Source organism: Gilbertella persicaria, assembly GCF_025201335.1.
Source record: "Gilbertella persicaria strain CBS 190.32 chromosome Unknown B0P05scaffold_16, whole genome shotgun sequence".
Classification (NCBI taxonomy): Eukaryota; Fungi; Mucoromycota; class Mucoromycetes; order Mucorales; family Choanephoraceae; genus Gilbertella; species Gilbertella persicaria.
Genome location: NW_026251977.1, coordinates 21,234 through 47,941, shown reverse-complemented (window position 1 = coordinate 47,941; position 26,708 = coordinate 21,234). Strand labels below are relative to the sequence as shown.

At 36.9% G+C, this 26,708-nt stretch overlaps 12 protein-coding genes across 12 annotated transcripts; 8 read left to right on the top strand and 4 right to left on the bottom strand.

Moving 5' to 3' along the window:
- Positions 1-18: 18 nt before the first annotated feature.
- On the bottom strand, positions 19-4,449 carry B0P05DRAFT_538146 (L-aminoadipate-semialdehyde dehydrogenase). Its single transcript, XM_051577809.1, has 3 exons — positions 4,030-4,449; positions 3,277-3,967; positions 19-3,229 (listed from the first exon to the last, which is right to left on the bottom strand). Exons 1-3 carry the CDS (start codon positions 4,375-4,377, stop codon positions 102-104), a joined length of 4,167 nt encoding a protein of 1,388 aa, XP_051435584.1. The 5' UTR covers positions 4,378-4,449; the 3' UTR covers positions 19-101.
- A 191-nt stretch (positions 4,450-4,640) lies between these two features.
- Positions 4,641-5,154, bottom strand: B0P05DRAFT_538145 (uncharacterized protein). The gene is made up of 2 exons (XM_051577808.1): positions 4,879-5,154; positions 4,641-4,827 (listed from the first exon to the last, which is right to left on the bottom strand). The coding sequence occupies exons 1-2, from the start codon at positions 5,068-5,070 to the stop codon at positions 4,687-4,689; spliced, it is 333 nt and encodes a 110-aa protein (XP_051435583.1). The 5' UTR covers positions 5,071-5,154; the 3' UTR covers positions 4,641-4,686.
- A 5,411-nt stretch (positions 5,155-10,565) lies between these two features.
- B0P05DRAFT_570913 (uncharacterized protein) lies at positions 10,566-11,063 on the top strand (the record flags this gene model as incomplete). Its single annotated transcript, XM_051581346.1, has 1 exon — positions 10,566-11,063. One exon carries the CDS (start codon positions 10,566-10,568, stop codon positions 11,061-11,063), a length of 498 nt encoding a protein of 165 aa, XP_051435582.1.
- A 309-nt stretch (positions 11,064-11,372) lies between these two features.
- B0P05DRAFT_447289 (uncharacterized protein) lies at positions 11,373-12,323 on the top strand (the record flags this gene model as incomplete). Its single annotated transcript, XM_051573828.1, has 1 exon — positions 11,373-12,323. A coding segment is annotated over one exon (951 nt), but the record flags the coding sequence as incomplete, so codon positions are not given.
- Positions 12,324-13,391: 1,068 nt separating this feature from the next.
- B0P05DRAFT_62289 (ribosomal protein L31e-domain-containing protein) lies at positions 13,392-14,151 on the top strand. Its single transcript, XM_051583448.1, has 3 exons — positions 13,392-13,431; positions 13,483-13,819; positions 14,074-14,151. Exons 2-3 carry the CDS (start codon positions 13,483-13,485, stop codon positions 14,106-14,108), a joined length of 372 nt encoding a protein of 123 aa, XP_051435580.1. The 5' UTR covers positions 13,392-13,431; the 3' UTR covers positions 14,109-14,151.
- Positions 14,152-14,204: 53 nt separating this feature from the next.
- Positions 14,205-15,883, bottom strand: B0P05DRAFT_586352 (uncharacterized protein; the record flags this gene model as incomplete). The annotated part of the gene is made up of 3 exons (XM_051582510.1): positions 14,205-14,770; positions 14,830-15,333; positions 15,388-15,883. 3 exons carry the CDS (start codon positions 15,881-15,883, stop codon positions 14,205-14,207), a joined length of 1,566 nt encoding a protein of 521 aa, XP_051435579.1.
- Positions 15,884-16,430: 547 nt separating this feature from the next.
- B0P05DRAFT_596124 (uncharacterized protein) lies at positions 16,431-17,521 on the top strand. The gene is made up of 2 exons (XM_051583117.1): positions 16,431-16,828; positions 16,871-17,521. Exons 1-2 carry the CDS (start codon positions 16,471-16,473, stop codon positions 17,416-17,418), a joined length of 906 nt encoding a protein of 301 aa, XP_051435578.1. The 5' UTR covers positions 16,431-16,470; the 3' UTR covers positions 17,419-17,521.
- Positions 17,522-17,547: 26 nt separating this feature from the next.
- Positions 17,548-18,653, top strand: B0P05DRAFT_538124 (repressor of RNA polymerase III transcription MAF1). The gene is made up of 5 exons (XM_051577807.1): positions 17,548-17,671; positions 17,736-18,048; positions 18,092-18,196; positions 18,240-18,311; positions 18,361-18,653. The coding sequence occupies exons 1-5, from the start codon at positions 17,572-17,574 to the stop codon at positions 18,431-18,433; spliced, it is 663 nt and encodes a 220-aa protein (XP_051435577.1). The 5' UTR covers positions 17,548-17,571; the 3' UTR covers positions 18,434-18,653.
- On the top strand, positions 18,649-19,172 carry B0P05DRAFT_538121 (uncharacterized protein; the record flags this gene model as incomplete). Its single annotated transcript, XM_051577806.1, has 1 exon — positions 18,649-19,172. A coding segment is annotated over one exon (429 nt), but the record flags the coding sequence as incomplete, so codon positions are not given.
- Positions 19,173-19,542: 370 nt separating this feature from the next.
- B0P05DRAFT_468694 (triosephosphate isomerase) lies at positions 19,543-20,385 on the top strand (the record flags this gene model as incomplete). Its single annotated transcript, XM_051574443.1, has 3 exons — positions 19,543-19,651; positions 19,700-20,277; positions 20,329-20,385. 3 exons carry the CDS (start codon positions 19,543-19,545, stop codon positions 20,383-20,385), a joined length of 744 nt encoding a protein of 247 aa, XP_051435575.1.
- A 1,721-nt stretch (positions 20,386-22,106) lies between these two features.
- B0P05DRAFT_538116 (WD40-repeat-containing domain protein) lies at positions 22,107-23,622 on the top strand. Its single transcript, XM_051577805.1, has 6 exons — positions 22,107-22,322; positions 22,363-22,457; positions 22,504-22,591; positions 22,638-22,710; positions 22,760-22,966; positions 23,019-23,622. The coding sequence occupies exons 1-6, from the start codon at positions 22,204-22,206 to the stop codon at positions 23,190-23,192; spliced, it is 756 nt and encodes a 251-aa protein (XP_051435574.1). The 5' UTR covers positions 22,107-22,203; the 3' UTR covers positions 23,193-23,622.
- On the bottom strand, positions 23,623-26,453 carry B0P05DRAFT_538111 (uncharacterized protein). Its single transcript, XM_051577804.1, has 9 exons — positions 26,332-26,453; positions 26,128-26,270; positions 25,998-26,083; positions 25,883-25,945; positions 25,440-25,841; positions 25,165-25,397; positions 24,320-25,122; positions 23,957-24,274; positions 23,623-23,909 (listed from the first exon to the last, which is right to left on the bottom strand). Exons 1-9 carry the CDS (start codon positions 26,433-26,435, stop codon positions 23,629-23,631), a joined length of 2,433 nt encoding a protein of 810 aa, XP_051435573.1. The 5' UTR covers positions 26,436-26,453; the 3' UTR covers positions 23,623-23,628.
- Positions 26,454-26,708: the final 255 nt, after the last annotated feature.

Sequence of the window (26,708 nt, the reverse complement as noted above, 5' to 3'; positions counted from 1 at the left end):
AAAAAAAAAAAAAAAAAATTACAGTTGATTTTAAGCAGTATGATTTGTGTCAACTTAATTAGATCAGTTTATTTAACAATATTTACAAAAAGAGGTATGATTTAATGCTTAGCACCACTACGGGCCAATAATGTTACTTCTGCCTTTAAGTCAGGCAAGGCACGATAACCAGGAGCAGGTGAAGGCATATATCCAACCTTGACCAAGTAAGCAAGGTAAAGACCCAACAATTCATCTCCCATCAAAGGCTGCTTGACACCATCTAATGCCAAAATAGCCTGAGTATTGGTGTCATCTAATTGAGCACTCTTAGTAGAAGTAGGTAAATCATCAAGTACAAAGTGAAGAAGAGGGAAAAGGGAATGGTCTTGAGACTTGAGTGTGTATTCCATCAACTTGTTTCTCCAGTCAATGTATTCTGTTTGCTGGCTTTGGTAACCATAAGTAAGCAAAGAGCCAAACATGCTGTTGTAAGTGAAGCCAGCAGGATGTGTCACTTGAAGAACACCACGTTCAGTAGATTCTTGATCATGATAAGCGGCACCGGCAACAACAGAAGCAACGTAATCAACAGAGCAACAGTTGATGTCGTTGGACATGGCAGGCAAGAAACCAAGTTCAACACAACCCTTCATCAAGCGCCAGATGAAATCATCTGTATTGGTCACACCAGATCGAGAATCACCCAAAATATAGCCTGGACGAATGATTGTAGCGGGCATACCACGCTTTCTAGCTTCCAAAATCAACTTTTCAGAAACCCATTTACTTTGGCCATAACCATTTTCAAGACCAACACGACTGTCTTCAAGGTTATTGTCTTCAGAAACAAGGGCGCCAGATTCGAGATAGACAGGTGTATCGAGCACAGAAGTAGAAGAAACAAAGTGGAATGACTTTTGGTGGTGTTCAGAAGCCAAGCGCATAGCCCAAAGAGTACCAATCACATTAGGACCACGGAGCTGTTGGTAAGGATAGACCCAGTGAACAAGAGCACCATTGTGGACAACAGCATCTGCAGAGGAAATACAGCGATTCCAATCTTCGTCAGATAGCCCAAGTCGATCACTAGCCAAGTCACCACAGACAGCATCAATACGACTTTCCCAATCGTCCTTCCATACTAAGTGATCAACAGCGGCTTTCTTCACACGTTCAAAGGCACCAGCAGCATCTTTAGCACGCACAACACAGATTACTTTCTTTGTATCAGCATAACCAAGGAGCTTGTCAAGAATAAAAGCACCCAAGAAACCAGTGCTACCTGTCAAAACAAATGTACGGCCCTCGCCATGAGCAGCTAAAGAAGGATAAGATGTTTGAAGGAATTCTTTGGCTAAAGGTTCCAAATCAGCAGCATAGTCTACTTCTTCCTTCTTTTCAGCCTGTTGCTCCTTGTGTTGTTCAATGTCACGTTCATTCATAATATGACCATTTTGCAACTTGTCTACTTCACGAGCAAGACCAGCAATGGTAGGTTCAGCATAGACAAGACCAAGGGGAGCATCAACTTGGAATGTTTGTCTGATTTCGAAAATAAGACGAGTAGCAATTAATGAATGACCACCAATATCGAAAAAGTTTTCATTAACACCAATCACAGGATCAGAAGAAGGCAAGAGGTTCTTCCAGATAGCATGAATAGTAGCCTCATTGGGCGTCATTTCAGGAAGCGTTGTTGTGGTGTTGGAAACAGGAGCAGCCTTGTTGAATTGAGCTGTATCAGGGAAAGGCAATGCGTTCTTGTCTACTTTACCATTGGGTGTCAATGGCATACGGACTAAAGGAACAAAGACAGCAGGAATAGCATACGTAGGGAGCTTTTGCTTCAAATAATCACGAATATGTTTGATCAAACGACGGAAATGATGGCTTGAACGAATATCATTTGTATCATGGTCATCATCCTCTTCTTCAGTAGCACTAGCAAATTCGGCATCAGCAGCAGTCAAGTTGGGAACAAAGTAAGCAACTAAGGTTTGTTCTTCATTTTTATCACGACGGACCAAAGTAACATTTTCACGTACGTAAGGGTGTTGAGATAGATGGGTGTCAATTTCACCTAATTCAATACGGAAACCACGGATCTTGACTTGATCATCAGCACGACCAGTGCACTCCACATTACCATCAGGTCTGTAACGACCCAAATCACCAGAGCGATACATACGATCACGCTTACCCAGATAAAATTCTTTCCAGGCATCGCCTTCTACACAAGACTCGTCTTGACCATCATCCTTAAGAGGTTCAGCTACAAACCAGTTGGGAATGAACTTTTCAGCAGTGGCTTCAGGCAAACGGAGGTAACCTTCAGAGAGACCAGGTGCACGGACATAAATTTCACCGATTTCACCTACACCACACATCTTTGTACGATCTTGACGGTTGACAACCAAGAGCTGTACGTTGACCATACCTTTACCAGCAGCAATAACTTCCTTTTGGATACTCAAGAAAGCAGGATGAGAAGAGCGAGCAGGGACAATAAAGTGAGAAACAGAACGTTGCGTTTCTGTAGTACCGTACATGTTGATCACAGCTACATTGGGAGCGTACTTTTGAATACGAGCAGCATCACGCTTGGTCAAGATATCACCCACAAAGAAGGCATTGATAAGAGATGGAATTTCAACTTGAGCATGGGAAGACAAGAGTTGACCCATGGCTGGTGTCAAGTGAGTTACAGTGACTTGGGAATTGTTCATCCATTCAGCAAGGCGTCCAGGAATACCAATGTCTTCAGAGGTAGGAATATGTAACTCAGCACCCAAGAAAAGAGGAGTAAAGATATCACGTTGGATAGGGTCATGAGCAATACCAGAAAGCATGGTGAATTTGTCCTTTTCAGAAAGACCAAAGGTTTCGGCCATCCAGGGATAAAAGTGGGTCAAGGAAAAGTGTCTACCTCTGACACCTTTAGGAATACCAGTACTACCACTTGTGAAACTCAAGGTACCAATACTATCAGGACCAATAACAACACCTGTCGCTTGAGATTCCTTTTGACGTACGCTATCAAGCAGGTCTGTTTCGTTTTCTAAACTGCCTGATAAACGACCATCCTTGCCAAGCTTGAGATTGGGGATTTCACAAATAATGTCTTGTTCCTTCTTGATGTATTGTCTGACAGAATCAGCTATCTTTCCAGCTTCTTGCAAGACAATTAAACCGCGAGGTTTGGCGACAGAAAGGTAGATTTCCTGACGAGTAGGAGGATAAGCAGGATCTATGGCCCGATGATGAGATACGTATGACAATACACAACACACTTACCAATCACACTAAAAGTGGCACCAGCCTTGAGAACACCCATGATGGCAACAACAAGATCAACGCCTCTGTAAGCATAAATCATGACCACATCTTCTCTTTGAATACCATTAGCAATCAAGTAATGAGCTACCGTATTTGATGCATAATGAATTTGTTGATAGTTATATGTAGTAATGCCAGCATCATCTGAAGACTCAACAATACAAGTACGATCTGGATGCTTCTGAGCATTAGCAGAAAAGATATCAGTGATAGCACCTCTCCATTGTGACCAATGTAAATCAGTAGTAGGGTCAGGAAGTGGTGATCCGGGCAAACCAGCATCGGATAAAGGAATCTGACCTACTGGCAATTCTTGAGATTTGATAGCTGTGTCAATCACAGTAGCCAATTGAGAAAATATGTATTGAATACGCTTGGGAGTGAACAAGATCTGGTTGTAGACAATAGAAATAGAGACAGGACGCAACACAGAAGAACGAAGCGATGCTGTTGGTTCGGGAGAAGAAATAAAGACAGTCAGATCAGAAGTAGCAGATGTGTTGGCCAAATGCTGTTCAGAAGGTTGATCAATTTGGTTATAGAATCGAACGCGACAAAGAGGGCGTCTACTCTCAGGATCAGTGCCTTCGTATACAGCTTCAGACAGTTGATCAAAAGGGACTTCCTGGCTCAATGCTTCTTGCTCAACCTATATCATGTATAAGCACGCTTCCCCACTTTTAAAAAAATTCTCCTTGATGTATACTTTACCTTTGTGACCATCTCAATAACATTATTCAATGTGGTTGTGGGATCCACATGAAGACGTAGTAAAAGAGGATTCCCACTAGGAGAAGAAGTACCAATAGCGAATTCTTCATCGCCAGTATAACGTTGAAGAAGAACAGAAAAGGCAGCCAATATAACAGAGAAAGCGGTAGGACGAGCAGATGTCATGGAGAATTGAACAAGGCTCATCAAAGTCTGTTCAGAGAGATCGAATGTTTGGACTTCTTCAATTGTACGAGCAGATAATGGCCTTGGATAATCTGTAGGGACCTGTAAGTCCGTTAAGTTTTGAAGTCGATTCTTCCATAGTGAGATATTGTCAGTAGTCATGTTATATGTACAGTAAAGTGTCTAAAAATAAGAAATACGTGAAAAAAAAAGAAGATTAAAATCAAAAATGCAAGACATGAATTATATAGCGCTTGACTTGTCCTAAAATGGAAATTGATGTAGAGATGAAAGCGAGAGATCAACAGTCATAAGCCAGGCATTAAGCGGAGTTCTTATTGACTGTAAAAGATTAAGCTTCCAAAAAAGGTGCAACAGAAGATTATCAACCAAAAAAAAAAAAAAAAAAAAACTGATGTTTAGATTGTACATGGATTTTGTTTATTGTATACGATATATTCTATGTTTTCTTTAGTCTTGTGCAGGCTTTGGTGATGGTTCGTTTGATCTACTTGTGTCTTCCAAGTCAATGGTTTCTGCTGTTGGCAATTTTGAATAATGAGATCGATTGATTAACTTGTAATAACGAGTGACAACATAAGCAAAGTAAAACTAGGTCAAAAATTAAGAAAAAAAAAGAGATCACACAGATACAATGCTTACATGAGCTAAGCGTAAAACAATCAAGACAGCAATACTGACTTGACTTTCCATTTTAAAAGCGCGATCATGCTCTGCTGATTTTTCTGGATCGTCCGCTAATTCAGGTGAACTGTGGTCTGTATAGACAAACCAATTGACTGCAAACCAAATAGTAGAAATCAAGCTGACTAAACAATCAAGCCAAAAGAACATGGTATACCAACGAACAATACGGACATTATCCTGATATATAGATGTATGTGTGTGTGTGTGTATATATATATATATATATATATATACTGTTAGCTACTATTATTTTTCTTTCAAGTATACATTACGCTGTATTGGCCATATAGACCATATGAAAAAACACCAATAGCGAATAATGAATAGATATAAATTGATGTTGCTGTAATATCGCTATAATTAAGCGACAAAATGCCATAAAAACCAGACAACTTGTTGAGCTAGTGATGGTTTAGAAAACATAAAGAAGACAACTGCTACTTACAATACCGAAAATAGTGATAAGTGATACCCCTTTAAAAAAAAGAACAAAAAGTTAGTTTTCTATAGAAATCTTAAACTTGTTTCGAACCTGTTTTAAGTGGAACGAACCCGCAACAGTGTCGACCTTTTGAAGATGGCATACTTGGTTAAGCTTTAGAGAAACAAAAAAGAGAAAAAAAATTTCTGCAAAGGGGTTACCTCAAGTCCGATTTCCGAGAGATTTTTCGTGCCATAGGCTGAACGCTTCATGAAAGACTCTATAGAAGTGCTATGGTTTAGGCATGTCTCAACAATTAACCTTTCCATTGAAGAGCTAAAAGTCTTTGTCTTTTATAAGAAGAAAATGCAAGATCATGTCTTTAGGCAAATATACAATAGTAAAAGAGTATTCGCTTTTTTAATAGACAAGTGAATGCTTTAAGATATTCATGAATTAAACCATTTGTATAAAAAGATATTTCATCTAATAATTTGAGTAGCTTTGCTATATTCATTTGATAGTTTGTTACACTTGAAAAGAATTTACTAAAGATGCAAGCCATGTAGACAATGATATTACATAATGAAGCAGTCCAACATTTTATTTCATGCATAAAAAGTCAAATAATATTTTCATTTTCTTAGTTGTTATCATCATCTCCAGTTACCCGGAAAGGGATATGTTGGCCCTTTGTCTACGCCAACGACTGCGAACAGTCTCCACCATCCCTACCCTCCCCTTTCTAGGCAAAAGGATCAGATCCGAGCTTACATTCACATCTAACTAGTATAATGTCAATGGGCCCGGAAGAAGTTAATCTGAATTATTTTTCAGAAACAACCCCTTTTTATAGTTTTTTGAATAGGACTGTTTTTATCATATGAAAGAAAAGTACTCCACATACTTCTTTGTTTATGCAGTGACGTGTTTTTGACTTCATGCATGGATTGTTCTCTTTTATAAACTGCAACGAATAACTTTGAATCGTCCATTAATTTATAGATCAACAGGCAACAGCCCATAAATCCAATAAGAAAAAAAAGGTACTTGTCTCTTTTTGTGTTTATTTTTGTTTTTAACTCCTTTTCTCTGATCACATTATTTATAAAGTTACACAGCTATAAAAGAACAATAAAACGTTTTGTTTTTATAGCAAAGTAAAATGTAACCGCTATTCTGTCTTTTTCTAATCTACAGATAAATTCTTTGGTTCTTTTGTTGTCTTTCATTCTCGTGTCTAAAGCCAAAAAGAAAAGTGATGCAAATAAAAAGTAAGACGTTTAATGTTTCCATACTGTTTTCTTTGTTCATAGGTCTGTTGTTCTTTCTTTCCCTCAATCATAAACAGGCAAATGGATATTGTTTTTGATCGACAGTTTGTTCTTTTTTATTTATTTATTTTTTTGCTCTATTCTCTCTCTTTCTCGTCTTTCTTTATATCCTTTAATGAAAATTGTTGACCAAGGAAAACTGCTTGGAGTGCCTTGACTATCTTTTGGTTTGAAGCTACGGATCTCTTCGATCAAAATGACGCTGCCTCTCTAAGCTGATATGTTTGCATAGCTATGGGGGTATCCTGAATGGCATAGTAGCGCCTGCTACAATCTCTTATTTGCCCTTTCCTTCCTTCCGATATAAAAACATATCTTTTTACTTACGATTCTCAATGGATATAGAAAATAATAAAGCTTGTTCATCGCATGCTAGAGTCGATATATCAAAACTATACATATTTTGTTGCTCTTAAATAACTTTTGATGCCATTTGGCACATTGCACATTCAAGATGCGGTTGTTCCTCACTTTGTGTCTTCTTTGGGTACCAAGCCTATGATACAATATTCAACATAAACTACCTTTCTTGTTTTTTTTAATGATTTTATTTGCCGCACATATTAGTGGTCTCGAGAGGGACCCACTAAAAGTGGTGCTCGACAATTATTTATTATAAGAGGATTAAAAGAAACAAAAAGGGTACTACAATTTCAAAAAAAAAAAAACAAAGAAATCAAGAGAAAAAAGAGTAGCTACTGCGAGAAAAGACCTCTCAAGATGAAAGGTCATTTTCAGCAGCTATACGCTTAATTTGATAGCGAGTGCTATGAAGAACAGAGAGATAATGGAATGGTTGGTTCTGCATGGTATAGGTCCAATGGGTCTTCCAGATTTCAGAGAGACCGATCAAGGTTACCATGGCTACTGAAAGAGGACAGTTGGTTTGAGACCGAATCCGAAAAAATTGAAAGATGCAAGTACATCAGAGACTAGATCCAGAGAGGTGCCTGGCCATAGAAATTCCCTGATCAAGGCATCCCAGAACGGAAATTCTTTGGGGGCAGCAAAAGAAGAAATGCTACACAGTCTCCTGATCACCACACAAAATACAGGCAGCAGTAGGAAAGCGAGCAGGAAAAACCTTGGATAGAAGAAGTAAGCGAATGGGAATCTTGTGAGTCAGAAATCGATACATTACCTTTCTTGTTTGAATCTATCTGACAGACAATAATAGTACCACATGCAGATTGGAAGCCCGCTGCTTATCAAAGTAGACCATCTAATTCCCTTCTTTTGAGTTTCCTATGTTTGAGCACACATCAAAGAACATATTGATGCAAAAATAGAGCAAGTTTTGAAAAAGTCAAAAAATCGTCAATTTGCCCTTGTGATTCTCGGTAAAAGTTTATATTTTATTTGTAAGGTTTTGAAGACTAGGCCCTATGGGGTAAATGTCTAACCATCAGTTCAAAGCAGAATGGCCTTATGATTCTCTTTGCAAATTTTCATTTTGCACTACTTTCCGATTGATGATTGATAGATACATTTTTGATATAACATATCTTAGTACGGATTGCTTTTCCAGGTCTATGAGACACCCTCACAGCATTAAAGTTACAAAAGTATTATAAAAAATGTACGCTAAAACTCAAAAACAGTAGAAACATTTTTGAGGGGTAGCTCACTATCTTGCTATCTAACATGCTGCTTTCTTTACACCATTCGATGCAAGGTATTTGCGTCTACTAGTTTTATTAACATATTTATTGGTATTTCTTCATCTTTAAACACTTTTAGTCCATCATTTCTCTTGAATTTCTAAATTTCTTGATATTTAGTTTTTGGCATCAGAATATTAATTTAAACTCAGATTTTCTTTATGAGGCTTTAGTACAGTGTTTCCAAGTAATGTTGCAAACGTTGAAAAATTATAGTGCAAAATATACAAAATGCGACATCTTGGCGCGACAACAATTTCTGGAAGAACTATACCATCTTAAAATTTTATTTGTGCTCAGGTTCAAATACAGTGCTTACGACGCCAATTTGCGTACTCTGATTTGTTAATATGCTGATTTGACCCATCAGAAATTGTTGAAAAACCCAACCAACCAAATTGCACTAAAAACAAGGACAGTAACCGAGGGTAATTTATATCAAAGATTCGAGTAACAAGGCCATTTCTCTCTCTTCCCCCAAAAACCTGATTATTACTAACAAAGACTAAATTTAACCCTCAAGTATGAATAACCATTACTATTATCATAGAATTATATAACTAACAATTTAATAAAGCTGTCTATAAACCGAACTTAAGTCATAATTTTTTTGGTTTAAATTCAATGCGTATTCTTATTTTCCAATTTGCGTACCTCCGTTTTTTTTTTACAGTGTATATATGCATATTTCATCAACAACCCTATCTTAAAAATGACTTCAATGATCGACAGTACTGGTTACTAAAGGTTTAGCTATATTTTATTCGTTTTTGAATGCTTATGTTATGTACACATTTGATTTCATGTTTATATTTAAAGAATTTTAGCAATAATTTGCATAGGGGATATACATGATCAAACTGTAGAGAACTACTTCAGGACCTTCATCTTTGGATCCATTGATCCTCGGAGCCATGATACTGGTAGCGTGGGATTTACGGTAATGCCTTTTGACTTTTGAAGTTCCACCAATTCCAGCCTTTTTGCTATTGACAATACTCTTTCCTTTAATCGGTATAATATGGGTAAGGTACGCGTCAAGTTATGATACACTCATAAAGCATCATATTAGCAACAAAATAAGTACAGCTAAGAAGTGTACGCAGCATTTCAGGATTTCAAATTGTAACCGCCATCCCATAAGCTTTTACACTGTATCAGCATAAAAACGTAGAACTTGCCACTACAATCTGCCTGGTGTCCCCGTGATGCATCCATAGCCAAGACTCAATGCCATGAAGACAATGACCGGCGGACTTATTGGCGGCTTACATCAGCTTCTCCCAGGTCTTAGCGATCGATTACAGCGTAAATACACGCAGCATTTCAGGATTTCAAATTGTAACCGCCATCCCATAAGCTTTTACACTGTATCAGCATAAAAACGTAGAACTTGCCACTACAATCTGCCTGGTGCCCCCGTGATGCATCCATAGCCAAGACTCAATGCCATGAAGACAATGACCGGCGGACTTATTGGCGGCTTACATCAGCTTCTCCCAGGTCTTAGCGATCGATTGTATTCACTTAGCTACACCCTTCTTGTCGCACATACTTGCCCGAATATCCACGTTTACAACCATTGACGACATTAACATGTTTAGAAAATACGAATTAGTAAAAGCCATCGTTGTTTTTATAATTATTATTTTGTCTAGATGTTATTACTTACATCGCTTTTACCATTGAATTATCATATTGATATCGTACAAAATAAGTGTAGCTGAATATGTTGTGTCGTATTTCGCGATCAAACCGTTATAAGAGTTCCTGCGATGCCTCCCTGCAAGTTTGTATTTTATTCTGAAGTATTTCTTTAAGATAAGCCTTTGTCACTGAAGAAAAAACTTGCTATCTTCACCATCTGGATATAAGCTATCGATGAAATACACTTTCAGTAATAAAACGGTATCATTGCAAGGTAAGCAAATAGAACAATTATCTCAACCAGGAAGATCAGTTAGTTGTCAAAACTAAGATGGACCCTTGTCATTAAACTGTCCACACATCTATTTTGTATTTTGAAAATTTTAATTAATGTATACAAGAACAAAAAGGTTTATCAAAAAAAAATAACACAACTATAGGGGCCTTAGAAAAAGCCACGTAGGCTTTGTTTTGATGACGCGTCACTTCTAATTTTTCGTGTTTTTTTTCGTGTTTTTTTTCGTGTTTTTTTCGTGTTTTTTTCGTGTTTTTTTCGTGTTTTTCGCTAGGTTTTTTAACATGAAGAAAAGAAAAGCAGCAGCTACAACAATCAAGAAGCCCACTCCAGAAAAAAAAATTAAAGACTTCACTATCACTAAAGAAGATTGCGATAAACTCAAGGTCGATCAATTGTTTGAAGATTTACCAACTATAAAATGGTCTGATCTTGACAAGTTGATTGACCAGCTTATCAATGTATATCAAGATACACTTGGTAGCACCACCGCTTTTAACATCGTTCTACAATCTCTGGAATCAATTTACAGTAAAAGGAGCAATAACAAAAATCTATGCCACTACGTATCGAAATGTACTGAATATTTAAAGCAAAATCATATTCGCATTCTATTTGATAAAAAGTTTGCTTCAAAAGTCTCTAAATTTCAAGTTAACGAACTGAAGAAAAAGAACAGACTACAAGGGGAACGCGCTACTGTTTTAATCACACATCAAGCCGGGGAGAAATATTATGAGGAGCTGTTATCGGCATCGCAAGTAAGCAGATTGTATAAATGAATGCTTATACAAAAGTGATTAATTTTTTTTTTTGGCTACAAGATGATGATGAATACAATGATTTAAGGTTAGTATAAGAATTGAATATCTTAATATTCAGGCTGTTATTTTATTTCTAGCGTTGATGCAGAACCCTCCACAAGCAAGCGTAGGAAGACACACACTAATGAAGAACAGGAGGAAGACTCAGATGCTCTATCAAACGATGATTCCTTCCATAGTAATGACTATCATCCTCTTTGCAAAAATATTTATTTGTGCACAAACATATGCCGAGAGTTCAATATTGATAAAAACCCAAGCTGGCTAGTAAATGGTTTTAACATTTCCAACGCGTTAAGCCAATTCGGATGGAGTTCGTTATCATTGCATGATAAAGGGGATGCGCTTTCAGATATGCGATTGTTATCATTAGATCATATCTATGCTTTTGCCAACGATATCTCCTCGTCTGTTACAAAATATTTGGGTCAAGATGTGCACTTTGATGTCGTACAAGACCTCTCACTACAACTCTTTGAAATCTTTCCAGAAATCTCACCTATCATCAGTGGGTTATGCATACAATTGAGTACATTGCACAGTGCTGTTCCTTGGATCAAGATGATGGAACTAGCATCGTCAGCTATTTTGAAGACAAAAGGACAAGATATGGAAACAATTCTTTATGGAAGCATTATTTACAAGACCATAACTACCTTGGCAGGAATGAACACAGCGTTAGACAATGAAGACACCTTTATACACAATTGCCTCCACAACTTGCTAGCATCGATCTTCTCATGTGACAAGTGTTTTATTCAAGAGTGGGCAAACAAGAGTCTCGAGTCAAGCTCAACATATCAGCCAGATTGGTGCGCATCTGTCAAGTTCTGGAAGAACAAGTACAACATTATTGCTACCGAAGCAAAATCAAAGGCCAATCAAAATAGAGGAATTATATCTGATTATGTAAAACTCGGTAGAGAACTCAAATTAATGTTGGAAAAGTTGATTTACAGCGGGGTAAATGAACCAGAAGTATACGGATTGCTTCTAAAAGGAGGGGTTCTAGAGATTTATATGATGGACATAAAGGTCGATGGAATTTATCGGTTTGTCGAGATTGACACTGTGAACCTTGTAACCAATTTCACCGAAATGACTAACTTGATGCGTACCTTACCCATATTATACCGATTAAAGGAAAGAGTATTGTCAATAGCAAAAAGGCTGGAATTGGTGGAACTTCAAAAGTCAAAAGGCATTACCGTAAATCCCACGCTACCAGTATCATGGCTCCGAGGATCAATGGATCCAAAGATGAAGGTCCTGAAGTAGTTCTCTACAGTTTGATCATGTATATCCCCTATGCAAATTATTGCTAAAATTCTTTAAATATAAACATGAAATCAAATGTATACATAACATAAGCATTCAAAAACGAATAAAATATAGCTAAACCTTTAGTAACCAGTACTGTCGATCATTGAAGTCATTTTTAAGATAGGGTTGTTGATGAAATATGCATATATACACTGTAAAAAAAAGACTGGACAATCTTTTTGCACAAGTGTGCCATCTTCTTTATTTAAACAAACTTCAAACTTTAAATCTGAATAGCGGCAGAATCCTTGAAGATCCTCAAGGTAGACTTGGTTACATGCATTAACTATTCTGGAGTTAAGAGTCTTTTGATTTTGCTTTTAACAATAGACCAAAATTGTTCTATTGGGTTGAGCTCTGGTGAATACGGCGGAAGATAGACACATCCATACCCACGATTTTCAATTAAACGTCTAATTTGCTCTGAGCTATGAATAGGCGCATTGTCCATCAAAAGGTAGTGCCCTTTAAACTGTTCATGACGATCCAACACCTCCAAAGTACCATGAATAAAATTAAAGTAATGACCTGTAACGGTTCCAACTGTCTTCTTTACCTTAGGCTCACCAGTGATTCTTCGCTTCTTTATAGACTCCGTATAAGGAATTCGTACTTTGGTGTTGATAATTCAGTGTGAAGAGATTGCACTCAAGATCGTTGTAGTTTTGGCTCTTGTTTTTGGTTGGACAACAACTGCTCTAGTACCTTTTTGAGACCACGCCATAGTAAGACTTAAATTAATATGAGATGCAGGCTCATCAATAAAGATACAATTACTTTGGTAATCCATATCAGTATTTCTAATGTTTACTGCCCAGTTATATCGTTTCTTAATACTTTGATCTGAGTTCCTTTCTTTGGGCTCAAAGTGTGCTTTCTTCATCGTTCACCCCTTTTAAGAAACTCGCGGAGTTTACATTTCTCATCCACACGATATCTGGTCATTCAATTTTTTTTATTTCGCTGCTCTTTCTTTTTTCTTCATTCACCCAATCTAACAAAGGTAGGTCTATCCATCCATCCATCCATCCACAGTTATTGATGTTTTCAATAGATGGCCAAGGACCAAAAGACCACTCAAAAGCGTTCCACTCTTGCTGATGTCGTTACTCGTGAATACACCATTCACTTGCACAAGCACGTCTTTGGTCGTTCTTTGAGAAAGCGTTCTCCTCACGCTATCAAGGCCGTCAAGGCTTTTGCTCAAAAGGCCATGGGTACCAAGGACGTTCGTCTTGACCCTTCTTTGAACAAGGCTATCTGGTCTCGTGGTGTCAAGCACAACAACCACCGTATCCGTGTCCGTATTGCTCGTAAGCGTAACGATGACGAAGATGCCAAGGAAAAGTTGTACTCTTACGTTACTTTTGTTCCTATTGCTGATTTCAAGGGTAAGTTGTTTTTTTTTTTTTTTTTTTTGGGCCATCGCTGCGATTCCGTGTAGCTTTTGATAAAAGAAAAAGAGAGGCTTTTTGTTTTTCATCTAAAGAAAAAAAAAGTCTTACAAAAAAAAAAGCTTCCGGCCAGTTTGTGTGCGCAAGAGGTTGGAGTTGTCAAAACAATATGTTTTCCCAAGTTGCTCATTGCCTTGGTTGACTCCTATCTGTGAAGCGACTTTTTGATTGACTGATGATGTTTCTATTAGGTCTCCAAACTGAAGTTGTTGAAGATGAAAACTAATAAAATAAACTGTTTTTGTATTCTATGTATTTTTTTTTTTATTGTATATATACACTTTAAATAACAAATGAAAAAAAAGAGAGAGAGGGTATGGCTTTACAACATTTTACTACATGAAGGTTGATTTTTTGTGTCAGTTTGAGTGAATGAAGTACCATTGGAATTAGTGGGTTGAGTAAATTGATATAATAATTGTGCAATAGCAGGATTGTTGGCAGCTACAGAACCCAATAAAGCAGGGTTACTGTTGGCTATGGTGCTTATTAAAGCAGCAATACTAGGCTCATGAGTTGACGTAGTAGTAACAGGCTGAGGTGCTGGTGCTGGTGCTGGTGCTGGTGGGGTTGAAGATACATTTTGTTGTTGGTTTAATCCGTTCATTAATGTAGCCAATAATTGAGGAATAGTAGGTTGCTGTTGAACAGGTGCAGGAGCAACAGGTGCAGGAGCAACAGGTGCAGGAGCAACAGGTGCAGGAGCAGCAGGTGAAGGTTGAATCATAGTGTAAAGAGTAGCAAGTGTATTGACATCTAACGTATTATACTGTGGTTGAGTAGGCTGATAGGAGGGATAAGAAGGGGATTGATATGTGTCATTGAATGATTGAGGATAAGTACGTTGAATGATACGAATGGCTTCTAAAGGGGTAATACTATCATATTCTATGGATCCAGTCAGTATCACACTCTACAGTTAAATTCATTCTTTTTTTTTTTTTTACCATCATATCTTACACCACCATGCGTTTGATCGTTGGGTGCAAATACTTGAAGATAAATCCTGTTGTGTGGTTCATTCATACGGTCAATCATGACAATGGCTTTTACACCTTCAAGCACTAATTGTTTGACAACTTCATTTCGATTTGCGGTAGAATAAGAAAGAACAGCAGAAGCAGTACGCATCTGATATTGCTGAAAGACAGACTCAACATACGTCATGAAATGATGAAAATTGTTGCCCCAAGCAATAATCTGGACTGTGGGGACAGCATAGCCTGTACGAAAAGGAATCAATGGTTTCTTGTGGTTGCGTCGAGGGGATGTTTCATAAGGATGGGGTCTCGGTCGCATAGGTCGTTGTGTGATACTGGTTCTTCGTTTCATGGGGCGACGATTCATGGGAGGGGGTGAGTGACTGGGACGATGAACACGGTGACTAGGAGGCGAGTCTTCGTTGTCTTTGGCACGAGCAAAATAAGGCTTTCGCTTACAAATCTCAAGGTCTAAAGAAAAAAGATTAATCCTATACTTCATCATACACACTCACACACACAAACCTAAAGTAACACCATGAAGGATATTTCCATTCTCTAATTCAACAGCGCGAGCACAGGCTTCAGGATCTTCAAAATGTACAAAACCAAACGAATCTTTCTGAACGACTTCAATGACTTCACCATACTTACTAAAATATTCGAGAATATCATGCTTATTTGCATTTTTGGGAAATTGACGGACCAACATACGAGACTCAGGTTTAACTGTACTCCAATCAATCTCCTTTTTAGACAGTATCTGGGCTGGTGCTTCATGGATGGGTCTTGTACGGCGTTTAGAAAGTAACGAGTACTCATCAAACTCATCGAGTGTATCATCTTGCGTCATAGTAGGACTCATGTCATCATAAGATACGGGTTGTCTAACAGGAGGAGATGAGGGTTGTTTAACAGGAGAAGATGGTTTGGTGTTCTGATTGGCAAATAATGCTGAGAAAAAGTCATCGACCACAGATGGTTTATTATGCTCTGGTTCAGTGTTGCTTGGCTCTGTCATTCAAAATAATACTCTTTTTTTAAATATATATAGATATATAGATATAGATATAGATATAAACTCTTATGTTTTATGCTCTTAAATATGAGTTCAGTAGATTTGAAATAAATGGGTAATCACGCTTTCTAATGATTCCTTATTCACCTTCAGTGATATCAATTAAAAAAAAGGAAAAAAGAGAAAAAAAAAAATTTTAAATAAGCTCTGACGTGGCTTTTTTTTTTATTTTTCTGAATGGCCTATATCACGTGATCCGTAATGCATTCCTTAGCAGTAGAATGCCACTGGAAAAGCTAGCCATGAAAAAGAATCAAATAACTTGATAGTAGTGTCTGTTATACTTTTATGACAAATAAAGCAATCATATCTTTTGATAGTCCATTGAATATATATATATATATCTAACAAGATCATACTGAAAATAAACAATGCACATGAATTCAAGCAACCTATATAAACAGAGAGGGATTGACTACTTTCTACTAAAGATTTGAAGTTACACGATAGACAAGTCACATTGTCCATTCTCTCTCTCTTTTTTTTTTTTCTTTATTCTTTCATTTTGCATATTTACGTGCTTTATTCTAATGGATGTCTTGATGTCACCTGAATGTGAAGCCTATGAAAGTTTTGCTAGGTCTAAATATCCGGATGACCCATTCCCCATGACAAAAAACAAGTTGATTCGATATATCAAATTCCGTGCTCGATGTAAAACATTCTTTAGCTTCATGTCCAATTTAGATAAACACCCACTTCATGGTGAACCATGGCTTAATAAGATGAACAACGATCCGGATGTAAGACACCTGATGCAACTCTCTTTAAACTTATGGCCACGAGAAGCAAAGGAGTGTAAAGTACGATTGATTGGTGTTGATTATGTGAATCCAGTTCCTGTTCGAAACAGTGCTTTACATGCTCCTCATATACCCAAGAAAAGAGGTAAGAGAAACAACTCTATCTATAGAATCTGATGGTTCCTAGGGTATATGGTAACAGATACTGAATCCACCACTACAAACCATTTAAATCAAGGACATACGCCTGATGCACCTATTGATCTGAATAATTATCACCATGTACCCACCATGTCATTTACACCCCCACACCATACAAGTCATTATGCTCCCAACAACCTGGCTACTTTGGTGGCTAGATTCAAGCCAGATCCGAAACCTTATGTGATGAAAAAAAAATCCAAGAAACCCATTGAACCACCATTAAAAAGGGCAACAGATAAACCCAAACGTGCTTATAGAAAGAGACCTGTTTATATACATGATGAATTAGGCACCAAGATTAAGGAACCTGTGATTAGGATTGAAAGACCAACCAATTACACGATGAAAGATGTGGTTGTGGTCATTTCCAGACCTGAACTATCCCTTGCTACGATTCCCACTTTTATTTTACAAAGATATATGAAGGGTGAAGTCAGTGAAGGATTCTTGAAAGAATACCTGAAAGGATTTATAGAAGAAGAAGAGGATCCTAAGCAGACTACCCTTGATCAATTCTTTACATCAACTTAATAAAGTGCACAGACCGTTTTGTTCTTTTGATGTGTGTTATTGCGGCGATTCAAAAGATGTGTATCATGTGATACATGAACCAATGATATCATCAAAACATGCCAATCTCTCTTTTTCTTTTTTTTTTTGTTTTTTCCCTCACTTTTCTTTATTATGAAGTTCCTTGAAGTGGATTCCCTTGATCTGATAAATACAGCATTTGTATGGGAGACATCTGAATGTGTATTAACAGGCAGAGTAGAAGCTTATTCGTGTAAGTCAAACAGTGAACACACACACACATATACACATACACAAATAGGCTTATTTTGGTTTAGGCAAGTCTGCTGGTACAGATAAAAAGTTATTCAAGACATTAGAGAGTAGATACAATACAGAACTATTGGCTCCTGGCTCCATCTCGCCTGATGAGGTACATATTGTATCTCCTTTTGGGCGTTTAACAGAAGCAGCACCACGCAAGACCTTCTTTTACTTGTTGGCTACGTTGAATGCTGCTTTCCCTGAACATGATTTTGAGGATGTGAGACCAGACCAGTTTCTGAAACTTCCTTCAGTAGAGATGGTGATGAATTCTGTCAATACGACACTGTTTAATTTAGGCAACGATGTGATTGTGAATCGATACAGGCAAGTGAAAAGCTGATTCCTACTGAATAACTCAACAAAGTAGGTTATGGGATGTGTTGGATGATATCGTTCAATTAATGGATTGTGATGTCTATACATACAATCCAGATGTAGATGATGACCCTATGAATGAAGAAGAAGGTTATTTGTAAGTCAGGATTCAACTGTTTGTTGGTATTCATTCATGATAGATGGTCTATGAATTATTTCTTTTTTAATCGTAAGCTAAAAAGAATGATATTCTTTAGCTGTAAGAGTGAAAGGTAAAGTATATGAATTGTGTTTATGTTGTTACTTATGTTGTTATTATAGTATGAATGCACCTATAGAAGAAGAAGAAGAGATTATCACTGATGATGATGATAATAATGACAGTGGAAAGTAAGAAGAGAATGGATTACATAATACTACGTAAAACTGACATTGTTATTTTAGGCGCTATCATGATGATTTTGTTATGGAAGATATGGATTAATTTTGTGCCTTTTTGTCTCCTTAATTATTTTTTTTTTTTCTCATCAATTGGATGATGTTATAAATTTTTATCTTTATTTGTCTAATGGCGTTTTTAGTGATATATATATAAAAACCCACTCTTTTTTTTTTTTTTTTTCTTTTTTTATTTTATTTTTTTCTTTTTATGACAACAATGCATTCAAGAAAAAAAAGTCAAACAAGTTATTTCAATGTACAGGCTATGGTGACTGTAATATGGTCTTTACTCGAAGTGAACATCTTGCACGTCATGCAAGGAAACATACAGGTGAAAAACCCTTTGTGTGTATTATTCCTGGCTGTGGAAAAGCATTCAGTCGATTCGATAATATGATGCAACACACACAAACACATAAATCACATTCAAAAAACAAGTCGAAAAGAAACAAGAAACTATGTGAATCCAGTAGTTCAGAAGATGAAGACGAATTCGAATTTGAATCCAGAAGGAGAAGATTATCTGTGGCTGATCTCTGTAATCCATCAGAAGAAACTGTATATTTAACAAAAGATGAATTTGAAGCCATAGAAGCACTTGGCAGGTTTCAAAATAGCTTTCATGTCTTTTCAAATCCTTTTGTTCATCACCTGTAAATAAAAATAAACAAAAGGGCGTTTTTTTGTGTAAATACATGATTTCATTTTTATGTATGAATTATTGGTTCCTGCTTTTTTTTTTTTTATTCTTTTGGGCGATCCTTAATAATAATAATAAAAATGTATGACAACACTAAAATGACACTAAAAAAAAAATGATGACGTTTCATGATGATAAAAGTCCCTTTCAACGTCATTACTTTATTTAGTACATTTGTCAAGTTGATTTCTATCTGATGATTTAAATTCATGCAAGAAAAAGTGTGCCTGTACCACTTGTGTATCCAAAGATAATGATTGGCGGATCTATAAAGTGACGTGTCTTTTGTTTAGTTTTAACGCGACTTTTTTCTCTTTCTTCTTCTTCTTCTTCTTTTCATTAGATTATTATTTGTATTCAAGATGGTTCGTAACTTTTTCATTGGTGGTAACTGGAAGATGAACGGTTCTGTTTCTCAAGTGAAGCAACTTGTTGACATGTTGAATGGTTTTGAAATTCCTGCTCAAACTGGTAAGTTTCATTGTATGGATACGCGTTTGTTGATATCATTATTATCAGAGGTTGTGGTTGCTCCTCCTGCTCTTTACATTGACCGTGTCAGCCAAGGATTAAAGAAGGAAATCAAGGTAGCTGCTCAAAATGCTTACCTTAAGCCTTCTGGTGCTTTCACTGGTGAATTCTCTCCTCAGATGCTCAAGGACTTGGGTATTGAGTGGGTTATCCTCGGTCACTCTGAACGTCGTGAATACTTCCACGAATCAGACGAGATCGTAGGTCAAAAGACTGCTTTTGCTTTAGATGCCGGTGTGTCTGTGATTGCCTGTATTGGTGAAAAGTTAGATGAACGTGAAGCCAACATTACCAACGATGTTGTGGCTCGTCAAATGAAGGCTATTGCTGACCATGTCAAGGACTGGTCTCGTGTGGTAGTTGCTTATGAACCTGTCTGGGCTATTGGTACCGGTAAGGTCGCTACTCCTGAACAAGCTCAAGATGTTCATGCTTTCCTCCGTCAATGGTTGGCTGAAAACGTCTCTCAAAAGGCTGCTGATGAAACCCGTATTCTCTATGGTGGTTCTGTGAATGGTGGTAATGCCAAGACCCTTGCTTCTAAGCCTGACATTGATGGCTTCTTGGTAAGTTTGAGTTATAAAATAGTAGTTGATATACTGATTGGTTGTATGTAGGTCGGTGGTGCTTCTCTTAAGCCTGAATTTGGTGATATCATCAAGGCTCGTCAATAATAAATATATCGCATAAATTATAATAATAATAAAAAAAAAGTGGGCTGTGATTCCATAGATCAAACAGATAAGCAAGGGTTACATTTGATTTCACATGTAATTGATGGTACGACATATTGACATAAATTGAAAGCCAGAAACTCCCTTGTGAAAAATAAAAAAAGTGTATTATCTCGAAACAAAAGAACCAAAACTTTGTTCAGTGACTAATGCTATTGTTTGACATATCATGACTGGAGAGAGATGACATTTAAAGAGGAGGGGAGAGGAGTCATGACGTTGCAAGATTTTAGCAGACGATGTTCTCCTTGGTATGAATATTGACCTGGTTTGCTTAGTGTATGTGTGCGTGTGAAAAAGAAGATGTTTATTTGTTTTCTGTTTGGTATATACATTGTGCCTTGAAAAAGTGACTATAGACAAACAGAATGTCTTGCTTGTTGTTGTACGAATCCAATATTCCTAGAAAAAGTGTGTTAATCCTACATTGATGTGTTGCTTTACTTTGGAATTGAGCAATGGGTCCAAAGACTAAATTTCTGGGACCATCAACATAGCCTCCAATAGAAACACACAGTCGTTTACTTGTCTTTTTAATATTTCGTGACTGAGAAGAACGTTTCTCCTCAATACGACCATACAAGTAATTCAAAAGACAATTCTCTGATAGTTTATCTATTCACAAAAGAAACCATGTCGAATACAATTTTTTTTTTTCAATAGCAGCCCAGATCTTTCTTTTCTTGTTTGTATGCTCTCTTGTGCATAATGATGTCAACTGTTTGAATTTGCTCAACCTGCCCATCATTCTGTAATTTGAAAATGTAGTGTTGGGCTGTGACACGCTATCGCATACAACGACGTTGAGCAAGTATTTCAAGAATCCTCCTTGAAGTGTTTGTTTCATTGCTTTAAATAAATCACTACATGCTTGATACGAGTTTATTTCTTCTAAGCTTGGGCAATAACCGATCAAGACGAAGGAATATTTCTTATTGTTGTCCGAATTGAAATCGCAACTGATGTCAATCGTTTTGACAAACTTTCCAGGAAAAGGACATGAAGCACATAAAGCGAGTAGCAATCAAAGGTATTGAACAAGACTGACGACTTGAATGTTTGTGTAAGCAGCTGCTTGTGAAGCCTTTTGTCCAACCACGACAACTAAGTTGACATTGTCTTTGTTCTTTATCTTTTAGATGTATGAGTATTTTTTAAAGCACTTTATAAGGCAAAGAATTCCATGAAGATATACAAACAGAAGAAAAACGAGAGAGAGAGAGAGAGAGAAATGGATATAAACACTTGAGATTGTAAACAAAAAAGGGACTGCAAATACAAAGAAGCATCTATAATTAAAAAAAAGGGGGGCATTTTATTTATATGAACTCAGGGCTTTGTATGCAGGATAAGAAGAATTGTTTATACCAATGCTATAAAACTATTGATGTAGTACATGAAGACCAATAAACAATACGTTTCTCTAAAGGACATGATAAAATCAATTCAACAGTAAGAATAGGTTAGGTCCACTTTATGTCCTGCATTATAAAACTGCTTTTTTTCTGTTGACAACGAAACTGTGTGTCCTTGTAAATAATAAATGTACTCAAAGTTTAACTAATGCTTCTTTTGCTTACAAATCTCTCTTTTCTGTCTTTCTTAAAGCAAGATGCTTAAAACGACAAGTAAAGAGGATGATTTTTTGAAGATAAACTAGTGCCCATACTAAGCTTCAGTTTTATTCGTTTTGATTTCTAGAGAAAGTGTATCAAAGCCTCTAAAATTTTTTGTCTTTTTTCTTTTCTTTTCAAGACAATGAATCCTGGAGAGAATAAACCTGCTCCTATTCAACTTGAGAGCAATGTTTTTCATCTCGATCTTCATCCTAGTAACAACATTATTGTTACAGGCATGATCAACGGGCGCATTCAATGGTATGTTTTTGCGTTTGTATGATCAACTCATTATGTCTAGTCATCGCTACGGGTTAGAAAAGAATGAACAGTTATGGAATGCAAAAGCATTCAAAAAGTCATGTCGAGGTGTCGCATTTAATCATGACGGATCAAGTAAGCATGGCCATAGTTATCATTCCTTTTACTCATTGCCTTATAGATATTTATGGCATTTCTCGAGATCGATCAATTCAACTTTTAGATTTAGAGACAGGTACCATGATCAAGATCAGAGAAGAATCACACGAGTAAGTAAGGCAAAAATTTCCAATATGACTCTTACAATCAATGCAGATCTCCTATCAATGCTCTTTTGAGTTTTGATGAACATATGTTGGCTACAGGCGATGATCAAGGTGTTATCAAGGTAAAGTATCATGCATAATATCTATCTATTCACTGACATCCATACTTAGCTTTGGGATAACAGAAAACAAGATCCTGTTATGACTTATTCAGAACATGAAGACTATATTTCTGACATGGTCTATAGTCCACATCACAAAACATTAATTGCTGTAGGTGGAGATGGATATCTGTCTACTTGGGATATTAGAAAACCTAATGTGGCTGCCATGTCAGATCAAATTGAAGATGAATTATTGTCTATTGCCCTTGTCAAGGTAAAAAAAAAGGGGGGGAGGAACTTGTCTAATGGATACTTATGATGAGTAGAATGGCAAAAAAGCAGTGGTGGGTACACAAGATGGTGTATTGAGTCTATGGAGTTGGGGGGATTGGGGTGACTATAATGACCGTATCATTGGTCATCCCAATTCAATTGATGCTATCTGTAAATTAGATGAGGACAGTATTTGCACAGGCAGTAGTGATGGTATTATACGGTAAGCATGCAATTTTATGTGGTAATATACTTATTCTTATTAGTTTGGTCACTATTTTACCCAACGAGTTCCATGGTGCATTAGGAGATCATGGTGAAGATATGCCAATTGAGAACTTAAAGCTTAGTCATGATAAACAATATTTGATATCAAGCGGACATGATGATAAATTACAATTTTGGGATGTTGCTCACCTTTTCCAAGAAGAAACAGAGCAAGAAGGCGAAAAAGAACAAGAAAAGCAGCAAGTGATTGTTGAAAACAATACGCCAGCAGACTCTGATGATGGTTGGGGCACAGATTCTGATGAGGAAAAGACGAAAAAGAGAAAAAAGGCGCAGAAAAAGAACAAAGCGGAAAAGAAGAAGACTATCAAGACTTCTGCATTTTTTGCAGACATGTAAATAAAAAAATTTATTATACAACAATAAATTAGTACATCAGTGTTCAGGTATTAACTCTGATAAATGTAAGAGAATGTATTCGATAGTAGCATTCTTGTAGCTAATATCAAGGAAATCTCTGGATGGGTCATTATGTCGCATCAAAGTAGGTGCAAACACCATGGCCAAGTTTTTGATTGACATTCGATTTTGGTCTGCATGTTGAAAGACACGATAAAGGTGTCTAAACAGCATAGCAATGGTATTGTAGTGTTCCTTAGGAAGTCTAGATAATGCGTTCTTCATGGCTTCTATTTTATGCTCATCATGGCGCATTGCTATAAATAGAAGGTTATAACAGATTTATTATTTTCAATCTACTTACAAGAAATATCAATCAACGTATCGTAAAGTGCAAATGTAAACAAAGGATCTGGTAGTTCTCTGAAATATTGCTTAAGGACACTGGTAATAGCACCAATATCGTTGTATTCGTCTTCATCACTCAAATTGATATGCTCACCTTGATCAAACGCAAGTTGAATGGCCCGAATCTGGGCTGCTCCCCCTGATTTTCTATAGATCCCTTCAAAATCTAGACCTCGTTTTTCTACTTCTTTTATGCACTCTTCAACCACAAGCGGTGTTGACCGGTTTTCAAGTTGAACACGCTGTACAAGATCACAACCAAACATGCTGTTTTCTATTTTTATAATGAGTGACACTGGAATCTAGATGGAAAACTTACCAGGAAGTGACTTTTTGGTATCTATATTAGACTGAAGACTGGAAGAACTTACAGATGGCTGCATATCCAGTGAGAGGTCAAATGTACTGTTGCTTCCTGGACACTGTTGAGGTGCTTTATTTAAGCACCGTGTATGTAAACAAAATCCACAGCATTCACAACGGTATTCTGATCGACTCCAAATCTTATCGCCACAGACACCACATTTGACAGGTCGAATAAATGACATAGGCTGGAATGCATGTTCACTTAAACTCATACTACTATTGTTGGATGATACCATATGTAAAGAAGCAGAAGAGTCTATAAATCCTTTCTCCTTAGCAGACGATCTTCCCCATGATCCACCTTCGTGGGTTGAAACAGATGATAGGCTTTGTAGACTACTGTTGAAAAGACTGTTGCCATAAATGCCTTCTTGTTTAGACTTTGGTTCTTTCCATCTACTAAACATGGCGCTTCCTTTCTTTTTAAGTCGTAGCAGTGTTGGTTTTTGGTCGGATATAAAACTGCCTCGAGAAGACACTCTACACAAAATAGAACTGGCATCGGATTCTTTGCGAGGACGTGTGCTTAACAAACTGGCATTATCGCTTGATTGAGAAGGTGAAAGAGGAGGAGAATCACTAGTGGGTGAAGTAACAATAATTGATTCTTCTTGTGCGTTATGTTTGACTATATCGTGTATGACTTGGTCTCTTGTTGCTCTTAGGCTTTTTGTCTGTGTCTGTAGTAAATCCCTTTCTTGGACAAGTGATTTGATTTGTGTCTTGAGACTCTTTTGATAATTAGCCAGTAAAGGACTAAGATAATCATTAAATAAAATCAATAACAAGCTAATTTACCTTTCATCAATTGAACTGGCAATTTTGTCTCGATAATTAATTATTTCTACACAAGTACGCTCCAGCTCTACTCTCAGCATGGCTACTCGATCTATTTCTTTTCTAGACAAGACGCCACCATTCTTTTGTAGTAGAGAAACAATTGTCAATTCTTGTTGCTTCTGAATACTGGATTCACGGGCAAAATCTTGTTGAAGACTTTTGAATTCATTCAGGGCTTGCTGACTTGCATCCTACTATGTATCAGGAAACGGCTAATTTAATATTTTGTGTACCTGTAATGATTTGTAACTCGTTTCTAATTCCTTTAGTCTAGACTGTGATTCTGCGAGCTCTTGTTTGAGTTTGTTTATATCAGAAGAAGAAGGAGGAATGAATGAGGGTGAACTAGGTTGTACGATTGTTGATGAGCGTAATGAAGACTGCAGAATTTCAGATGCTCTATTTAATCTGGATTGTGTGGTTGTGTTTTTATCTTGATCTAAATTCAACGATAGATTGACGCCAAGAGAATCTGATAAATTAGCCAATTCGCTTGACTCGTTATCAAAAAAATCAAGTGTAAAATCAGAGAACAAACTGGTGGTTGATTCTGTTGCTGTCAATTTTGATTTTTTGAGTGAATTACTTCTTGAACGTATAGGAGTAGGTAGGGCTTGCGTTTCTATAGGTTTGGACTATTATGGTGTTATTTCGGGCATAGATTATGAATATGTACCTTATTTTTTCTTTTCTGTTTTTCTGCTTTTCGTAAATCATAACATGCTGTACAATAAATGCCCTAACATAAACAAGCTTAAGATGGCGCTATATAAAAAAATCAAAGAGCGAACCTTGGCGGTTTGAGTGAAAATCAAATCTTCAATTGTCTTTTTACAAGCTATACATTGGAAGCAATTGCCATGATATGCTTTACTGCCTAGCAAATGAAATGAGCGTTTATCTCGAGTGTATATGGAATACCTGTCATGATGGCCTCATCCTGAATCGCTTTATGACAAGCAGCACAGTTATATGAACAGTTATCGCAAACAGGTCTACCGTCTTCCAGCAACAGTAAATTTGCTTTATTATCTACACTTTGTCCACATTTGGCACAGTTGAAGCTAAAGAGCATAAGAATAAGGAAAAAAAAGCAGAAACAAGAAAATTTTTTGTTGGGTGTACCATTTCACATGAAATAACGAGTCACCAAACGAAACAACAGCACCTTCGTCAATCTTGTTTAAACAACCTTTACAATTGGGTGTATCTATTTCCTCAGTCGTCATTTTGATATAAGTAAGAAGAAGAAAAAGAGAGAATAGATGAGAATAAAAATAATTCTTTTATTGCCATATAAATTGTTGTAGAACATGAAAATTAGGAGGAAATTGTAACATAACCACTAAAACGAGTAAACACAAATTCACAAAATCATGTCTTACCTTGTGATCAGGAAAAACCCTTTTTCTCTTTTCCTATTAGAGCCTATCTTCCTGAGTAACATGCAATCCTTTTCCTTTTAGTAAATTATCATGAATTCATTCAATCGAGTAAAATAT